Source organism: Cyprinus carpio, chromosome A19 (assembly GCF_018340385.1).
Source record: "Cyprinus carpio isolate SPL01 chromosome A19, ASM1834038v1, whole genome shotgun sequence".
Lineage (NCBI taxonomy): Eukaryota > Metazoa > Chordata > Actinopteri > Cypriniformes > Cyprinidae > Cyprinus > Cyprinus carpio.
Window position 1 is genome coordinate 716,849 of NC_056590.1, and position 17,176 is coordinate 734,024.

General features: G+C 36.2%; 1 protein-coding gene across 1 annotated transcript; it reads left to right on the forward strand.

Annotated features, from left to right (window-relative positions):
* The first annotated feature begins 823 nt into the window (after positions 1-823).
* Positions 824-16,794, forward strand: LOC109091748 (melanocortin receptor 5-like). The gene is made up of 2 exons (XM_042775959.1): positions 824-957; positions 15,720-16,794. Exon 2 carries the CDS (start codon positions 15,793-15,795, stop codon positions 16,780-16,782), a length of 990 nt encoding a protein of 329 aa, XP_042631893.1. The 5' UTR covers positions 824-957; positions 15,720-15,792; the 3' UTR covers positions 16,783-16,794.
* The last annotated feature ends 382 nt before the right edge of the window (positions 16,795-17,176 follow it).

The following is a 17,176-nucleotide window of genomic DNA, read 5'->3' on the forward strand; positions in this document are numbered from 1 at the left end:
CTTACACCGGACACAAACTTTTTGAGTCACTCCACTCAAAACCAGAACCTCACACCACAAAACTTTTTTTTTTTTCCCAATGACCCAATCAGGTTTCTTATTTGCCCCCATGGACAGCACATTAAACTAACTTAATTCAAACTGTGAGCATTTGCAGTGGCACATTTTGTACATCTTGCACTGGAGGGAAGTGTTATTATAGATTATTGACTTGTATGTTAAAAGTTAAAGATGTCTTGATGGATTTGTTTCTACAAACCAATGCAGCTTTTCACTTCACAACACATTAACTGATGGACTGGAGTGGTGTGGATTACTTGTGGATTATTGTGATGTTTTTATCAGCTGTTTGGACTCTCATTCTGACGGCACCCATTCACTGCAGAGCATCCATTGGATATGCGAAAAAATATAATTCACTTGTCATTATTGCAATTCTATTTGGTGCAACAGATTATATAGAAAGAAACATATTTAGGTTATATTATAACACAGACTAAAAAACCTCAATGTAAAGTATTCATTATTCTCCAGTGACTTTATATTTTATTTGACATTTTGACTAGTACAGGGTGAGAGTATATAATGCTTAACATGTGTCTAAGCAGCAAAGGCTCAGACCTGGTGTGGACTATAAATTAATAAGATATATATCCCCTAAGCTCTTTTCTAGAAAATTGCTAGCATTCTGGTCTTACAATAAAGAAAACAGAGACTTTGAGTTTGATTCCAGTGTTTAATGAAGCATGGTTCCTGTAGTGTGGGGAAGCTCTGGAGGTGGAGCGGTCGCTGTTCCCGATCCTATATATTCATCTGATGGCAGCAGAGCCCCATTCTACATGGAGATCCTCAAACATCCTCCTCCAACGCGAAATAAACGCCTCTGGGACTGAAAGAAATGCACAGTCTTTGAGATTCTCAGCGGTGAACAGATTCAGCACTCCCTGTTCCAAACAAGTGAGTACATTACTAAACTTCAGCTTTGTCAATTTCTGCCGTGCCTTAATGAAGTGCGCTACGTCCCACCGCAAACTTGTGCACCATTATTCTGACAGATAATATCCGTTTGCTTCACCCTGTAATGAGAATATTTACTCGTTCATTCGTTGTTTTTACTATGTCAAACGCTAAAAGCACTACCATCTCGTTTTCATGAATAGAGCAGTGGAAGATGCTGAATAACCGACTCTGTTTATTAAGCTTGTTAACTATGCGGACTCTTGCATGTCGGCTTTACTTCATCAGACTGTATTTCGTCCATTAATTCATTTGCTGAGTAACGCAGATCTCTCACTGATTCGGCGCTGTCCGCGATCTAGTGCTGAAATCTCATTCAGCGTTTCAATCATAAAGATTCAATCTACAGCGCGTATAGTTTTCCTGTCATATAACAACAAAAAATGCAATTTCTAAATTTTCAAACGTGGAAAGAACAGAAAATACATTGTTACGTCATACAGATGTAACCTATCATAAGAAGGAACTGCTGGTATTATGTGTTTGTAGCCAAATGTTGAGTGCAGTTTATGTAGTTTACTAATATAAATGAAATCATACCAGCATAATTTCCCGACAAACTTCTGTCGTATGTGAACTAATTATATTTTATGGTTTTCTGCTGCTTGTGTAATGATGTTGAGTAAAGCTTATAAACCTGATATTTTGGTGCGTCATTCATCCATCTCTCGAGATTTTGAATATATTGTTTGCTTATACTCATTATGTTCAGAGGTCGAAAGCTGTTTTCGAAGACTGAATTCAGTTTTTGTTGGAATACTTTTGGCTCAAACTGAGGGTGTTGACGGCGTGACTGTGGCAATGTCTCAAAACCTAACGAGCTGCCTTTTACTATGCGCAAATGACTCAGTCTTATCGATTGAGCAGACGGTGAATCGCTGGATCTGTTTCAGTGGCTGAATTCGGAGCAGCACTCTTACTATTTTGACACTTAAAGATATGGCTGAAGTAGTAAATGTAGGAGTGGAATGGTAGGATATGCAACATCGTCTGCTTCTCTTCACTTTTGTTCAGTACAGTGTCTCGCCCTGCATGATGCAAAGTTCACGCTGACTTATTCCTGCTTCTTCGTTAACTGAACTACATATTCAGAAGCTCATAGCCAAGTTGCTGAAGTCCAGTGTTAAGTTTCCACAGTCTGTGATGATTTGGGGTGTAATGTCATATGCTGGTGTGGTCCATTGTGTTTTTTGAAAGTCACTGCACCCGTGTACCAAGAAATTTTAGAGCACTTCATCCTTCCTTCTACTGACCAGATTTTTGAAGATGCTCATTTCATTTTCCAGCAGGATTTGGCACCTGCCCACACTGCCAAAAGCACCAAAAGTTGGTTAAATGACCATGGTGTTGGTGTGCTTGACTGGCCAGCAACTCACCAGACCTGAACCCCAGATGGAGAATCTATGGGGTATTATCAAAAGGAAAATGAGAAACAAGAGACCAAAAAATGCAGATGAGCTGAAGGCCACTGTCAAAGAACTGTCACTGGGCTTCCATACACCCCTCAGCAGTGCCACAAACTGATCACCTTCATGCCACGCTGAATTGAGGCAGTAATTAAAGCAAAAGGAGCCCCTACCAAGTATTGAGTACATGAACAGTAAATGAACATACTTTCCAGAACACCAACAATTGACTAAAATGTTTATTTTTTATTTTTTTTATTGGCCTTATGAAGTATTCTAATTTGTTGAGACACTGAATTGATGGGTTTTTGTTAAATGTGAGCCAAAATCATCACAATTAAAATAACCAAAGACTTAAACTACTTCAGTCTGTGTGCACTGAATTTAATTAATACATGAGTTTCACAATTTGAAATAAATGAACTTTTCCAAGACATTATAATTTATTGAGATGCACCTGTATATATATATATATAATATATATATATATATATATATTATAGTATATATAGTATATATATATAGTATTAGTAAATTTAGAAAATTAACATTAATGTTAGGCTAATCAATGCTTTAGAAGTGTTTTGAAACTTTGTGCTGCATAGGTGTAATTTACGGGTGGGACGGGTGGAACATGTCCCCAACACTTTTTCAGAGCTGTTGAAAAAGCATGCAGAAGGCTTCTAACCAAAGTAAAAGCATCTCCAATCCTTCTCCAGTTGTGCTTTCACACACACACACACACACACACACACACACACACACACACACACACGCGCACGCACGCACGCACGCACACACACACACACACACACACACACACACACACACACAAACTCTTTTGTGTGACAGCGATGAAGTAAACACATATTTACACATTTAGATTAAATATACCTCTCTCACGAATTAGGTTAAGCACACACATTGCTTGACATAATTATTGAGAAGTTAAATTATTTAAAGTCAAAAATTGCCCATTCGGAACAGACATAGGCTACTGTATTAATGATAGGAGGGCAAGTCCAGTTCCAGAATCAAATCTGGGTGCTTCTGAAAATAGTGAGGGTGCCTTAACCTTAATGCAAATCTATTTTGACCTATATTTTTGTCCCATCCATTGCTATGGCGCAAAGAGCACTCCCTTTAAAATGATTAACAAGCTGTCACTAATCTTATGGTGGTCTTATAAAGTTCCATTAAAATCAATTAAACTCTTTACGCTACAGAATGAATCTCTTATTAACATCGTATTACACTTTGTTTGTTGTAATAAAAGGATTCGTGAGTGCACAGAACTCAATCGTGTTATCAAGGGCGTTAACTTTATTTATTATTTTATTTTTTAAAAAAAATTATGTAATATTTAAAGCAGTTAAACATTTCTGGCTATGCCCCTGGTGCAGAGGGACTTCTGGGAAAAGCTTCTTCTTCTTTTTTTTTTTTAATTGGTTAATTGAAGCAAATGGTACAAATGATCTCTCATTTGGCATTTCAGTGCTAATAGACAACATATTTTCCACCATTATATGATAGATGCGATGTGAGTCAGTTCAGCTGTGTGTGTGTGTGTCTGTATGCATCTGTACTATTTATGTGCTTTTTGTATTGTCTTTGTAAGTGCAGCATAAATAGATGTTGAGAATGTGAGATTTACTGATTTGGAAAGCACCTCTGATGCCAAAAATGCTGGTAGGTGGATCACTGGGTTTGAGACACGTCCAGCGTTAGGCATTGCAGAGCGTATTCGTGGGATTGAGTCAGAGCTGCGTGGGTGTGTGTGCGTATCAAGCCACATCTCTCTCTCTCTCTCTCTCTCTCTCTCTCTCTGTGTGTGTGTGTGTGTGCATGGACACAAACCACAGCAGGAATGATAGGCTTGACTGAAGGTCAAGAAGGTCCTCTGAGCTTATTTAAGAAAAAGCAATACACATTCACATAGTTCTAGAATGAGGTTGTTTATTTAGAGTGGGGTTTAAATCCACAGGCCTTAATCAGTCGCTCCCTTCTTTAATGAAACGGGGACTCAACACAGATCTGCGTCACAACACTAATAAATGCCACATACTGTATGTAGACTTGCTGTTCAGTGTTATGTAAGAAAATGACCAAAATATGTGTCTAGGATATTTTTAAAATGATTGTGAGATGCTGCCAAATAGCAAATATGTAGCACACTGTTGCAAATGTAGCTTGTAGCTTATTCTATGAATGCAAGATTATCTTACTGTTATATCCATTTTTAACTTTCTCAACTGTAAAATCTTCTGACGACAACAAATTGTTTACACATAGAATATGTGAAATCCTATAAATATCTTGGGACAATTATTGACTTTGAATCAAATTGTGAAGCTGTGTGTAAAAAGTGTTTGTTTTGTTTTGTTTAAGAAAACTCCCATTTTTCACATTGACAAAACCAGGATGACTGATTCTGTTCTTTTTATTGAATCAAATTTCATCTTTCCTTCAGTGTCTTGGTTTGGAAATCTAGAAGATAAATTCTTTGTGAAATGATTTAGTAGGCTGACTGGGAGTCACAGCTTAGCCCAGGGTCTCTGTATGTCAGACAGTTACAGAGATCTTAAAGGACGACTCCTTTGTGCAGTGCATTCCAGCTTCATCTTTCTGGACCAAAGTTTTTATTCCCACAGTGCAGAAGAGAGAGATATAAAAACAACTTTGTACCAGCAGCTATTACTTAGTTGAACAAGTCGTAGCAATTTTATCATATATTTATGCTGTCCACTGTCTGTGTTGCATGTTAAATGTGTGTCAAGATGTATGAACCTGAACCGGTTTTAAAAAGAAGATATTAGCAATGACTTACATTGCATCTTTTCCTCGTACTTGTTCTTCAACACTTCTGGATTTATGCATGCTTCAGTATATTTCTGTACTATGTACAGATATATACAGAGATACACCATTATCAGCATGTTGTCACTCTGGGTAAGTTGTCATAATATAACCTGCTAATAAACAGCCTTTTATAGAAAAATCCATAGTAAAACAATCCACGAATCAGCAAAAAAAATAAAAAAAAATAAAAATAAAAAAATTGTAAAAGGCAACACACCCTTGAGAAAAAGAAGTGTGCTAAATTGTATTGAATGTGTACTTGTAGTGTACTTCAAATCTTAAATGTATATTTTTGCAGATAATATAATATTAATGAAATGTTTTATTTTAAAGTATTTTTTTTGTCGTGTTTGATGAAGTGTACTTATTTGATGTGTTGACATAATAAAGTTCATGTAAAGTTCTTGATTATGATTTTTTTATTGTAGTGTTATTCGTTTTTGCATTAAAATTAAACCTAAATATCAAAATGTAATCGTAATAACAAAATTAAAACCATATTTCAGAGACAATATAAGAAATTATGAAATTACATAATAAAGTACATAAACATGTACTTAAGTCCTACTTAAGAATTATTCTAAATTATTTCAGCTAATTGCATTTAGTATAAATGTTAAACTTTTTAAGTGCATTTTCACTGAACTGTAATTAACATGCAATTAAATTACATTCAGTTCACACTTAAGTGTATATTTTTTAAAGTATATAATTTATTTTAAATATATAATTTCCATAATAAGTACTCTTTAAACGTATGCAAATGGGCAAAAGGGCAACGATATAAAATGTGATACTGTAATTTAATTTTAGTTCATTTAAAAAAATATATAATTTAATAGCACATGCAAGCAGTAATGTCAGACTCTGGTTGGTGTTTTGTGTGTGTTTTGGCTCCTCATGTGCCTTCCTGTGTTTCCTTATTTGGTCATGATCCTTTTCTCTTTTAGTTTGATTATGATTCCTGTCACCGGTGTTTATTAATTATCCCTAGTATATGAGTCTGTGCTTTTGCGTTCTGTCTCTGTCGGGTCTACTTGTCATTGTGTTGATGTGTTCCCTGCTGTTTCCAGTGTTAATGTTTCCTGTGATCCATGGATTAAAGACTGTTTGTATATTCATCGTCTCCTCGCTCCTTAGTTTTGGTTATCCTCGTGTGTGTATATTGTCAATAGCATACACATCTGTGATTCGTCCATTCAATACTACCTTCATTATTTTTCTTTATTCAATAAAAAAAACAAACAGATAAATTAATGATAAAAGTAAACAAAAAAGACAGTTCATTATCCCAGCACTCAGAAACAAGGTCTCAGCATCATTAGACCGGAGGAACACAAGGTGTTCCCAACATGTTTTATTCATGATGTGTCACACCAGGACATTTTGAAGATTTCTTTAGAAATCAAGCTGTTCTGCACATGTTTTTCCACAACAAGACACAACAGACAATAAATACATTCATTGTGAAAAATCTAGGCATCATCTAAAAAAAAAAAAAAAAAATAAACCTCTATAAAAGAGCTCAGTGTTTGTGGCAGCAGCACGCCACAAGAATAAGGCACTAAATGTGAGGAAACTTCAGCGCTTTCATAACTCTGTGACCACGATGATCTGAAACAGACGATGCACAGACCAGTTATTATAACTTCTCATATGATACATTCTGTGTGTGTGTGTGTGTGTGTGTGTGTGTGTGTGTGTGTGCTCCACGTGCAGTGAGGTTAATTTAAGGTGACATCAAGCTAAAATCATTCCCACACATTCATTTGTACCTTTGTGCTTGTGAATTACAGTATATGTAATTATAAGGTGGATCACTATACAGAATATACTCATGTACTTAATATACTTAAACATTATTTATAAATCATATTAGTTTTCTCAAAGAAAACTCCTTACCTTGAGTAAAATTGCCTTAATGTTGAGCCTCAAGTGGTTTATGCTTTTATAAAACAATAGGCAAAAGCAATACATTTTTTTTTTTTTTTGGATATTCATCACTTTCCTAACAAAATCCATTTTCTCAATGACATCATCCTCTAGGAAATGACATAAGTTTTGGGCAGGAAAACAACAGCACAAGCATCAGTAAGTATTAGCAATGATTTTGATGATTCATCACTATAAAGCATTTCTGACAAAATGACAGAAATCACTAAACCCTTTTTAAAATCATTACAAATTCATTAGCTATAGTTTGCATTTGTATTAAATGCAGTCAGAAATAATTATATATGAAGAGTGGTAACACTTTATTTTAAGGTGTCCTTGTTACACGTTACATGTACTTACTATTATAATAACAATTAATTAGGCATAATTACATGCAAGTAACCATTAACAAAACCCTAATCCTAACCGTAACCATATATTAAGTACATGTAGTTAATTCATATTACTCAGTACTTAAATGTATAATTTCACTGTAACAAGGACACCTTAAAATAAAGTGTAACTGAAGAGTGTTTTATTGACTTAATATATATGCACTTAACTATAGCTCTTAAATAGGAATTTAGTACATATTTATATGTAATTTCATAATTACTCCTTGCATGTACGAAAAACTAATGTAATTTTTATTTATACATGTATGTCGTGTATTAAAATATTTTTGTAATTACACATACGTAATGGTGCAGTTACAGTTTACTACATTTAAAATATATTAAATTCAAATAAAATGTCAAATAACACACTGCAGATAAAATTATAGTCAAGTGCTTCACATGTGCTTTAGTTTGTTAGTCAGCACATCAAAATAAGTGAACTTCTTTAATGCATGACCAAAGATTATTAAATATAATAATTTAAAATTAATTTTAAAGTAATTTTTTTATTTGACATTATTTAAAAATGTACTTAAGTGTGTTAAGAAACAGTCATGAAAGTCAATTTTTTAAAGTACACATTAAGTGGCCTTATTCCTTAATGTTATATTATCTGCAAGTACAGTTTTAAAAAATATATACTTTTAAGATTTGAAGCATGCTACAGTTGTCACAAAGATGACAAAAACGATTCAAAACAACAGTTTATTAAAGAATACAATAGAAGGTAATCCAAACAGTAAGCCAAGCTGCGAAACACAGAGGACATACACAGTGATAATGAACTAAAGGGAGAACAGGTGTGTTGATTATAATGGGTGTCCTTGGTGACTGATGGGAAAACTAAAACAAAGGAGACAGGAGCGTGATGTGAAATAAACTAAAAGTCTATGATAATGAATCTAAATTAACATGATGCTGACAATAATTAAGAACACTAAATTTTTCCTAAGGCGAGACAACACCAGAACCTCAAAAACTAAACTATTAAATATACTTTATTTCAACCCTTTTAGGCTCCATCAAGTTATAATGAACAACGTTTATTGCCTGTGTTCAAACCCCAGCCATAACAGGAATGACCGCGTCTGCTTCTAACCACACATCATAAAAGTTTTGCTTGTAAAAAAACAATCTTTATTCATCAGGATTCACCTGCTTTGGAGGTCAGTGACTCATCTTCCAGTGCACCGCAGTCAGCATGCGCTCGCTGCCACTGTTTAGCAGTGGAAAGGTGTGTTATAAGCTTAACAAAATTTCCAGAAACGTCTTACCCCTGAGAACAGGCCATGTGATCCTAAAAGGATTCTGTATCTGAATTTGATTCATTGCATTGAGAAATGCACAATGCTGGCAGATCAACTGCAGTCTTTGTGTGGGGTCCCAGAGACCTCTGAGATTCACATGCACTACACAACAGCAGAACGGACCAATTAGATCCCTGCAAAACAATGTGTTTGTGTGTGTGTGTGTCAATAAATGAAATCTATTCCTTTCATAGGAACTCTTGAGGAGCTGAATTAATGCGGGATGAGTCTGAATGCAGGTGACCGTATCTGAGGTAAAAACTATAGGTCAGAATCATGCAAGGAGAGAGAGATTCGACAACGGGGTGAATAGAAAGTATGTTTGCTGTCAAAACACTGCTTTCTAATGAGGAGTCTGAAACCTTCTGCTATTTTTAAATTCTTACAAGGATTCAGAGCAAAATTTAGGGCAGAAATGTTTTATTCACAGACACATTTAAATCACTGGATCCAGCGGATCTTGACTGGTTTCTTCTAAAACCGTTCTACTGTAGCACTATTAGTGTTATCTAGCCAAAAATATGCTTTCCCCAAATTCAGCAGTTTCTTTGAAAACTAGAAAAATAAATTCTAAATCGTATGAAAATAATCAAAGATTAGTAGGTGCTATTTTGAAGCGTGGCAGTTAATGAATTTAACTTGAATATACACAAGTATGTTGAATCGGACGTAGTTATTAGCATTTCCCAGCAGTGAGCTTCTTCTTCTTATGAGGTGGAGGTTTTGCTGGTCAGCGTGGCTCTGTTATTCCCCTCTGGAAGATGCCAGCACTGACGCTCATAATTAATCATGAACTCTAACAGTATCTGTTTTAGAGGACTCTTAAAAGCATGTAATGGCCTGGGCATTAGATGCACACAATCAAAACTTGATTAAATGAAGAAAACATTTCCACTCAATTAGTTGGGGTCCATAAGATAAGAATAAAACATGTTCATTTAAACAAATAATGTTTTGTTGAACCAACTTAATAGATCCAATTAAGTCCCTGTTAAAATAAGAGAGAATTAGTTAAAATAAGCTAGGTAATAACTATAGCATGTTAAAATCAATGTTTCTGCACAATGTTAATCACAAAAATAATTGAAGCACTTCTAAAGCATTAATACTGAAAAACAACATAAAATTACACTCAATTTCAGCACAGTGCAAAGCATGGGAAGTAGATCCACTACAGTTAGTTATGTGAAAATTATTCTAATGGGAGTGATAGACTTTGCTTTTATCTATCGATGGCACATTTCTAGAAAAACAACAACAACAACAACAACATGAAATCCTTTGAAATCAAGTCAAATCTCGCTATTAAAGTGTTTGCACTAGGCTAGAATCTATCACAGATTTTCTCTTCTGCCACCTGGGACCTGCAAGGATTTTGTTATTTTTTCAGTTTCACCTGACATTGTTATTAAAATTTGCAAGGGAAATATTCCCACATAAACACTATATATTCACAGTTGTTCTTTGTGAACTGTTGCTGGCCACTTATACATTAGATTCTGAAAATATATAGGTTGTCCGTCATATTACAATAAGTTTATGTCATTTGCATTATACAGGGATAAAAAAGGTACCAATGTGTTCCTTTTGAAAAGGTACTGCTCCATTGACAGCTTTTGTACCTTTTTCTCTGAGAATGTAGCTAAGCTTTCAATTATTCCGTCATCAAGTACGATATGTTCCAGGACCAATATAAAGGGTACTTCATGGATAAACCACCAGTAACAGGTCTTGTCCAAATCACAGTCAATATGTTAGACATGCATTTAATTTGATGTTTGATATACAGTAGTCTCATCTATTAAAATGAAAGGGACTATACCACATACACTGAAGATGCTACAAGATGTACTGACTGAAATGAATGCTGGACTGAAATGCTGTTGCTGTCTTACACTCACTCAAATTTATTGAGCGTGAGTCACCACTGCAGTACATTTCATAAATGACCTTACTTAAAGGACTTTTCCACAGTTATAATATAACACTGTTTTCATATTCCTTCATTTATTGCATTGTTGTGTGTGTTCATTGTGCTTGTTTATCAGCTTCCGTCTCTATGATGTTTGCATCCTCAGACAGTTGATATGTGTAGGATCCCTTTTCAATGTAAACCTATGGGATTTATGCTCAATTTTCTCCTTGTTCTCAACAAGTCACATGATTTTAAGCCTTTTTCATGTCTTTTTAAAAATTGAAAAAAGTGCATATAATGTGCACTTGTAATGTACTTCAAATCTTAAAATTATATATATAAAAAAACTGTGATTACAGATAACAAAATTAATGAAATAAAAGGCCACTAAGGTAAATTTGTGTGTTTAAAGAAGCATGCTTATTTTGATGTGTTGACTAACATACTAATTTGTATTATATTTAAAGTTAATATACATACTAAATTGTGCCTTCATCATTACAAATGTGTAATAATGAATATATTTTAAATACATGACATACAAGTTTCAATAGAAACTTTCAGGTTACCATAAAAGCTTGACAGTACATTCAGCAGTAACTGCAACCACATTTTAACCATAATACGCTTTCATTAAAATGTAAATAACATATTCTTTTAAACATATTTAAAATACATTTAAATTAAATATACAAATTATATTGCAAAATAAACGTTAATTTAGAATGCAAGGCTCATTCACTCAACTACTCATAAACTGAACTAGTCCATGCTGAAATGTGCTGTAGGAAATTGGAAAGACTGTAACTCAACATATTTTGTCATTTCTGTGGATCTGTTTGACTCATCCAGTGCTCAGCACATATTATATACTGCTCTCCTGCCATCAGCTGTCAATACAGTCCTTTGATTTGGCTGTGAATCTGTGTAGTTCTTACTTTCTTGTTTCTGTGTTCTGTCACACAGTGACTCATTTACTGTAGAGTTATCAGCAGACAGTAGATGCACACTATTGAGCAACAGCCTTCTGACGCACACATTCAGACAGAGGATCCTTTATCCAGAGACCTTAGCGATGCTCACCAGTAGCCACAATAAATCTCCTCTTTCACAGGAAAAGTAATTCACTGGTAAAATACTTGCAGGGCTGTTTTTTATGAACAATGGGCTGGTTTCAAAACCGTACTGGCCATCTGTCACAAAACAGCTGATCATATGCTTTTGAGGATGTGCGTAGTGCTTAGATCTCATATTGCTGGAAGACCTTGGGGCGTGATCATGTTTTTTGTACCTTTTAAAGTGCTATCTCAAAGATTAAAGACAGAGAGAGATGATGAATTAGTGGCAGAGAAGAATTCATAAGCGTAATTAGGTATCGTCTGCATCTATGTGTGATCAAAGGTTTGTCCTCGGGCTGTGGGCGACATCCAGGAAAGCTAAAAAACAACACCTTTATTTATTTATTTCTTTTTCAAAATGTCATAAAGTGGAGCTTCTATTACCAGACACATTCGTGCAGTTTGGTTTTCTTCCTGAATTACCTGTCATCTTTATGATCTTTAGTGAGGTATACTAAGGTAGGCTTCAGTGCTACTATGAATTATATTTAGAGAATTTGCAAAAAAAAAAAAATTTTTAAAAAAAAAACCAGACCCTTTAGTAAGGTGGGATAGAGGAAGGTGCCCTCCTTAAGACCAGTGTGCATTAATGCTAACATGTAATGTATTTAGAGATGAGTTTAGCATGTACAGGGTGATGTGGCATCAATATATTAAATAGGGAAATGTAAATATTAGACAATATAGTTGATATACCACGTGGAAATTATTAATTCCTTACCCATGACAGGGGTAAAATAACCCACCTGGGACAAGACATATTTATGCATTTTGATAATTTAGATAAAATAAAATAAAAGAATAGGATGAAATCAAATCAAATCAAGCATAGCTGAATTGGAGGCACTAAATTGTTCGCAGGTGAATGGATGAATTATAACAATTATATATTCTATTAAATTATATACCTGTATATATTTAATTGAAGGGATTTCATAATAACAATAAGATTTCACAGTGAATGATTCCTCTGTGCCCTGTGGGTTATGATGGATAATTAAGGATAATCTTAAACAATGAAAGCACCAGACACAACATACCGCTGGTTGCCTCCTGATTCAAGGGAACTTTCTGTTTCAACTCACTCTGCACCCTTTTTGCTACACAAATAAATGATTACTCAAATCAGGAGGCTTTTCTAAGAAAAGTGAGCTATTACTTTTCTAAGTGATCAGATTACCATTTTTTCCCTGAAAGATGGTTAGACGGGGGAAAATTCCTATAGACTTTCACCGATGAAGGGTTTCAAGGCATATCTAGAATGTCAGAGATTGAACGCTTTTCACTTGAACCTGCAAGCAATCACCTAGCAACCACTCAGAACACCCTAGCAACCAAACAGCAATGCCCTGTTAGCCTACCATTGGATGCAAGCTTTATCGAGCACCACTCACATTTTAGAATAAAAATAGAGATTCCAAAAGGGTTTTCACAGTGATTCTCTACCCAGGCTCACTGGAAATACATGACTCTACTCAAAACTCAAAAAACCTCTGTGTGTACGAACTTTTATTCCCTTTCAAAGAAAGTACGATGTAGCAAATTAGCTCAAAGTGGAAATATTTATGATTAATTATAACTAGTTATAATTTATATTATATTATATTTATATTTGATCTCAGAATTAACTGTAGCAGAATCAATATCCAAATTATTTTATCTGTTCGTCCATCGAGACAGTATGATCATTTATCAATTCTAGGAAAGATTATCCTCCTGGTTTCCTACTTTATACAGCACTAGCAGTAATTTAGCATGTAGCAAGATCAACCTTCAGGGACTCTGTATCTTGAGCAACACACATAGACAATCACTTGTGAATATAGGGAATTTAACATGAAGCTACAGCTAATAGGCAACTAAACTAAGCAAACATGTACATATAGAAAGAAGGGAAGTAAGGAAAGAGATAGAGAATGAGAGAAAGAGAGAGAGAGAAAAGAACGGCAGTATTTAACATCAATTAACCACAAACTATTGAGAATCATTAGAGAATCAAAATCACCTTAAAAAAAGGAGGCCCTAAAAAGGGGGACACCTAAATAATTGGAAACGGTTATTTGCACGGGCTTTGCTGAACAAGAATTTTGGATGGAGCAGACAACGGAGGCTTTCATCAGGTTCCTCTGAAGAACAGAGAATCGGCAAAATTACTTGAAGAGAAAACTGCCAGAAAGTCAGACTCAAGAGGTGAGAGTCTTGCAGAGGGTCTGTCTCAAAAGGTTTGAGCAATGATTGGTTTGGGTTAGGGACTTTTAACCCTCTTCCATCTTTGGTGCCCTGGCAAATACAACGTGTGAATTCTGAGAGGGAGAAATTCTCTTCTGTCTGCGTTTACAGCCCATTTGCAAGTTTATTGCTGGTATGGAGAATTGGTACAGTTTTACACAAAGTACAGTACAAACAGTATGATGCATTTCATCATCACGTAGAGTACACCATTGTTCACGCAATAAAGAGCCGATCGTTTCAATACCAAGAAAGAAATGGCTAGAAGATATACATTCAGAGATGCATTCATACACCTGGATATAAACATTTAGAGTTAGAACTAATGCCAATAAATGAGTTGTAACTGGGCTCATATACTAGGGGAACATAAATACATCACATGCATATACATTTCATAACAGCTTAATTATGTCCTAAATAAAGAAACTGTCTTTATGTGTGTGTGTATGTTATGTGTATTGTATGTGTGAAGGTGGTTCACTAGCCACCCAGGCATTGAGTGTGAATGTCTTTTCGTTGGAAGGTGTTTGAAGTCAGATGGGGAAACCAGAGTGTTGTTCTCTTTAGTATCTTCTGGGTGGTTGGGGAAAACCTTTGGATATTTAGCACCCATATAAATGTAGGCTGTGGGGCAAGCCGTGTAATTTATATGCAAAAGGCTAAAAGGGTCTAAGACATACAGCCCAAACAATCATCAGCGATCCTTTACAGACGTGATGATGAATAAAGCCTAATTTTTCACGCAATTCCATGCACAATATTATTTTATAACCTCAAAACAATTTTAACATGCTGCCTGACCAACTGACACTTTCGATTGTTAGTGTCACATATCCAAGTTCATCTTTATGGGCTTTCTAACACAGTAAGTTTGCTCGGTAGCTCACAAGATACATCGAATTAGTTTTTATATCACTTTTGCATTCATTAATTGTGTAAATTTAGGGTTGGGTTAGGGGGTGTTATTTTCCAATACGATAGAGCATTAACCTTTTAGCGACACTACCTGGTCATTTGAATTCTGGACTGCCGCAATATGTACCTGAACAACATAATGAAAATGCAACAACACATCTCTGAACCAATGTGATAAAAATACAGCAATACATGCCTTTACCAACGTAATAAAAATGTGGCTAAAATCACATACTGAACGCACGTTTTGGCGCCACTCACTGGACATATCATTCTGAAACTGCTATGAAATGTTCAGTAAAGCAAATAATATCTGTGTTGCAGAAAAGTTGCCACAAGCACGCATTTTCAGTGAGCCTGGATTGGTAATTCCATAGAAGAGCCATTTTTGGTTCCCCAAAGAATCTTTCAGTGAACAGTTCTCAAAATAACCAATATTTCTTAGTGTAAAGAACAGCCGAATCATCTGAAGAACCATTCTCCACTTTGAAGAATGTTTCAATAGAAATGTTCCATGGATGTTAAAAGTTCTTCATTGAACCATCAATGTCAATAAAACCCCTTCATTTTAAAGATACCCTTCCTAGTTTAAACATTATCTCTTTCATTTTGCGTAGGTTAAAGATGCCCTGCCCACCAACCCAGTGACTCCAAGAAAAGTCTACAACATTCTCACTGAATCCCTCATCCATGATGAACACTTCAGAGGCCACCCTGTCCCTTTGGGCCATCCTTGCCAACTCCAGCCCCGTCTTGGACCTCCTCAATGCCACTGAGACCCCATCCCACGCCAAGCCTAAAGCATGCGAGCAGCTCAACATCGCCACCGAGGTGTTCCTCATCCTTGGCATCGTCAGTCTGCTGGAGAATATCCTGGTCATCTGCGCCATAGTGAAAAACAAAAACCTCCACTCGCCCATGTACTTCTTTGTCTGCAGCCTGGCCGTGGCCGACATGCTGGTGAGTGTCTCCAACGCTTGGGAGACCATCATCATCTACTTACTCACCAACCGCCAGCTGGTGGTGGAGGACCATTTCATCAGACAGATGGACAATGTTTTTGACTCTATGATCTGCATCTCTGTGGTGGCATCCATGTGTAGTCTTCTAGCCATAGCCGTTGATCGCTACGTAACGATTTTTTACGCTTTACGATATCACAACATCATGACGGTGCGCCGCGCTGCGCTCATCATCGGTGGGATTTGGACCTTCTGCACCGGCTGTGGAATAGTCTTCATTATCTATTCTGACAACACGTCTGTCATTGTGTGCTTGGTCTCCATGTTCTTCATCATGCTCGCGCTCATGGCCTCCCTCTACAGCCACATGTTCATGCTGGCGAGATCTCACGTCAAACGCATCGCCGCCCTGCCGGGCTACAACTCCATCCACCAGAGAGCCAGCATGAAGGCGGCTGTCACCCTGACCATCCTTCTGGGGATCTTCATCGTCTGCTGGGCTCCATTCTTTCTCCACCTCATCCTCATGATCTCCTGTCCCAGAAACCTGTACTGCATGTGCTTCATGTCACACTTCAACATGTACCTCATCCTCATTATGTGTAACTCAGTCATCGACCCTCTCATTTACGCTTTCAGGAGTCAGGAGATGCGGAAAACGCTGAAGGAAATCATCTGCTGCTACAGCCTTAGGAACGTCTTTGGAATGTCCAGGTAGTTTCAAACCCCCCAAAAACAAGAGATGGATTATTATAACAAGAATTAAAAAAGTTTGAGAAGAATGTCTCAACCCTGCCTTGATCTAGATGGAGAATATGATTTTTGTGATGATATCACGCAAACTCTCTCAAACTTGCAGAAAGCTGGACGATTAATCAAGAGCTCTTCAATGCACAAGGATGCGAAACATAATGCCTAATGAGACAGTTGTTAATATTGTAGATATTGTTGGAGAATTAAGGAGGCCTTAGAGCTATGGAACAATATAATCCTCAACAGACATTGTGATTTAATATCGCAATCTCCAGAGACACGCAGATGCTGTCGATCGAAGCCTGTGGGAAAAACAAGTGCAATCATTTGTCAGATTAACCATGCAAAACACAGCCTGA

What these genes read in the sequence shown, in the direction of transcription:
- LOC109091748 (XM_042775959.1), top strand. Translation starts at nt 15,793, where the DNA reads ATGATGAACACTTCAGAGGCCACCCTGTCCCTTTGGGCCATCCTTGCC.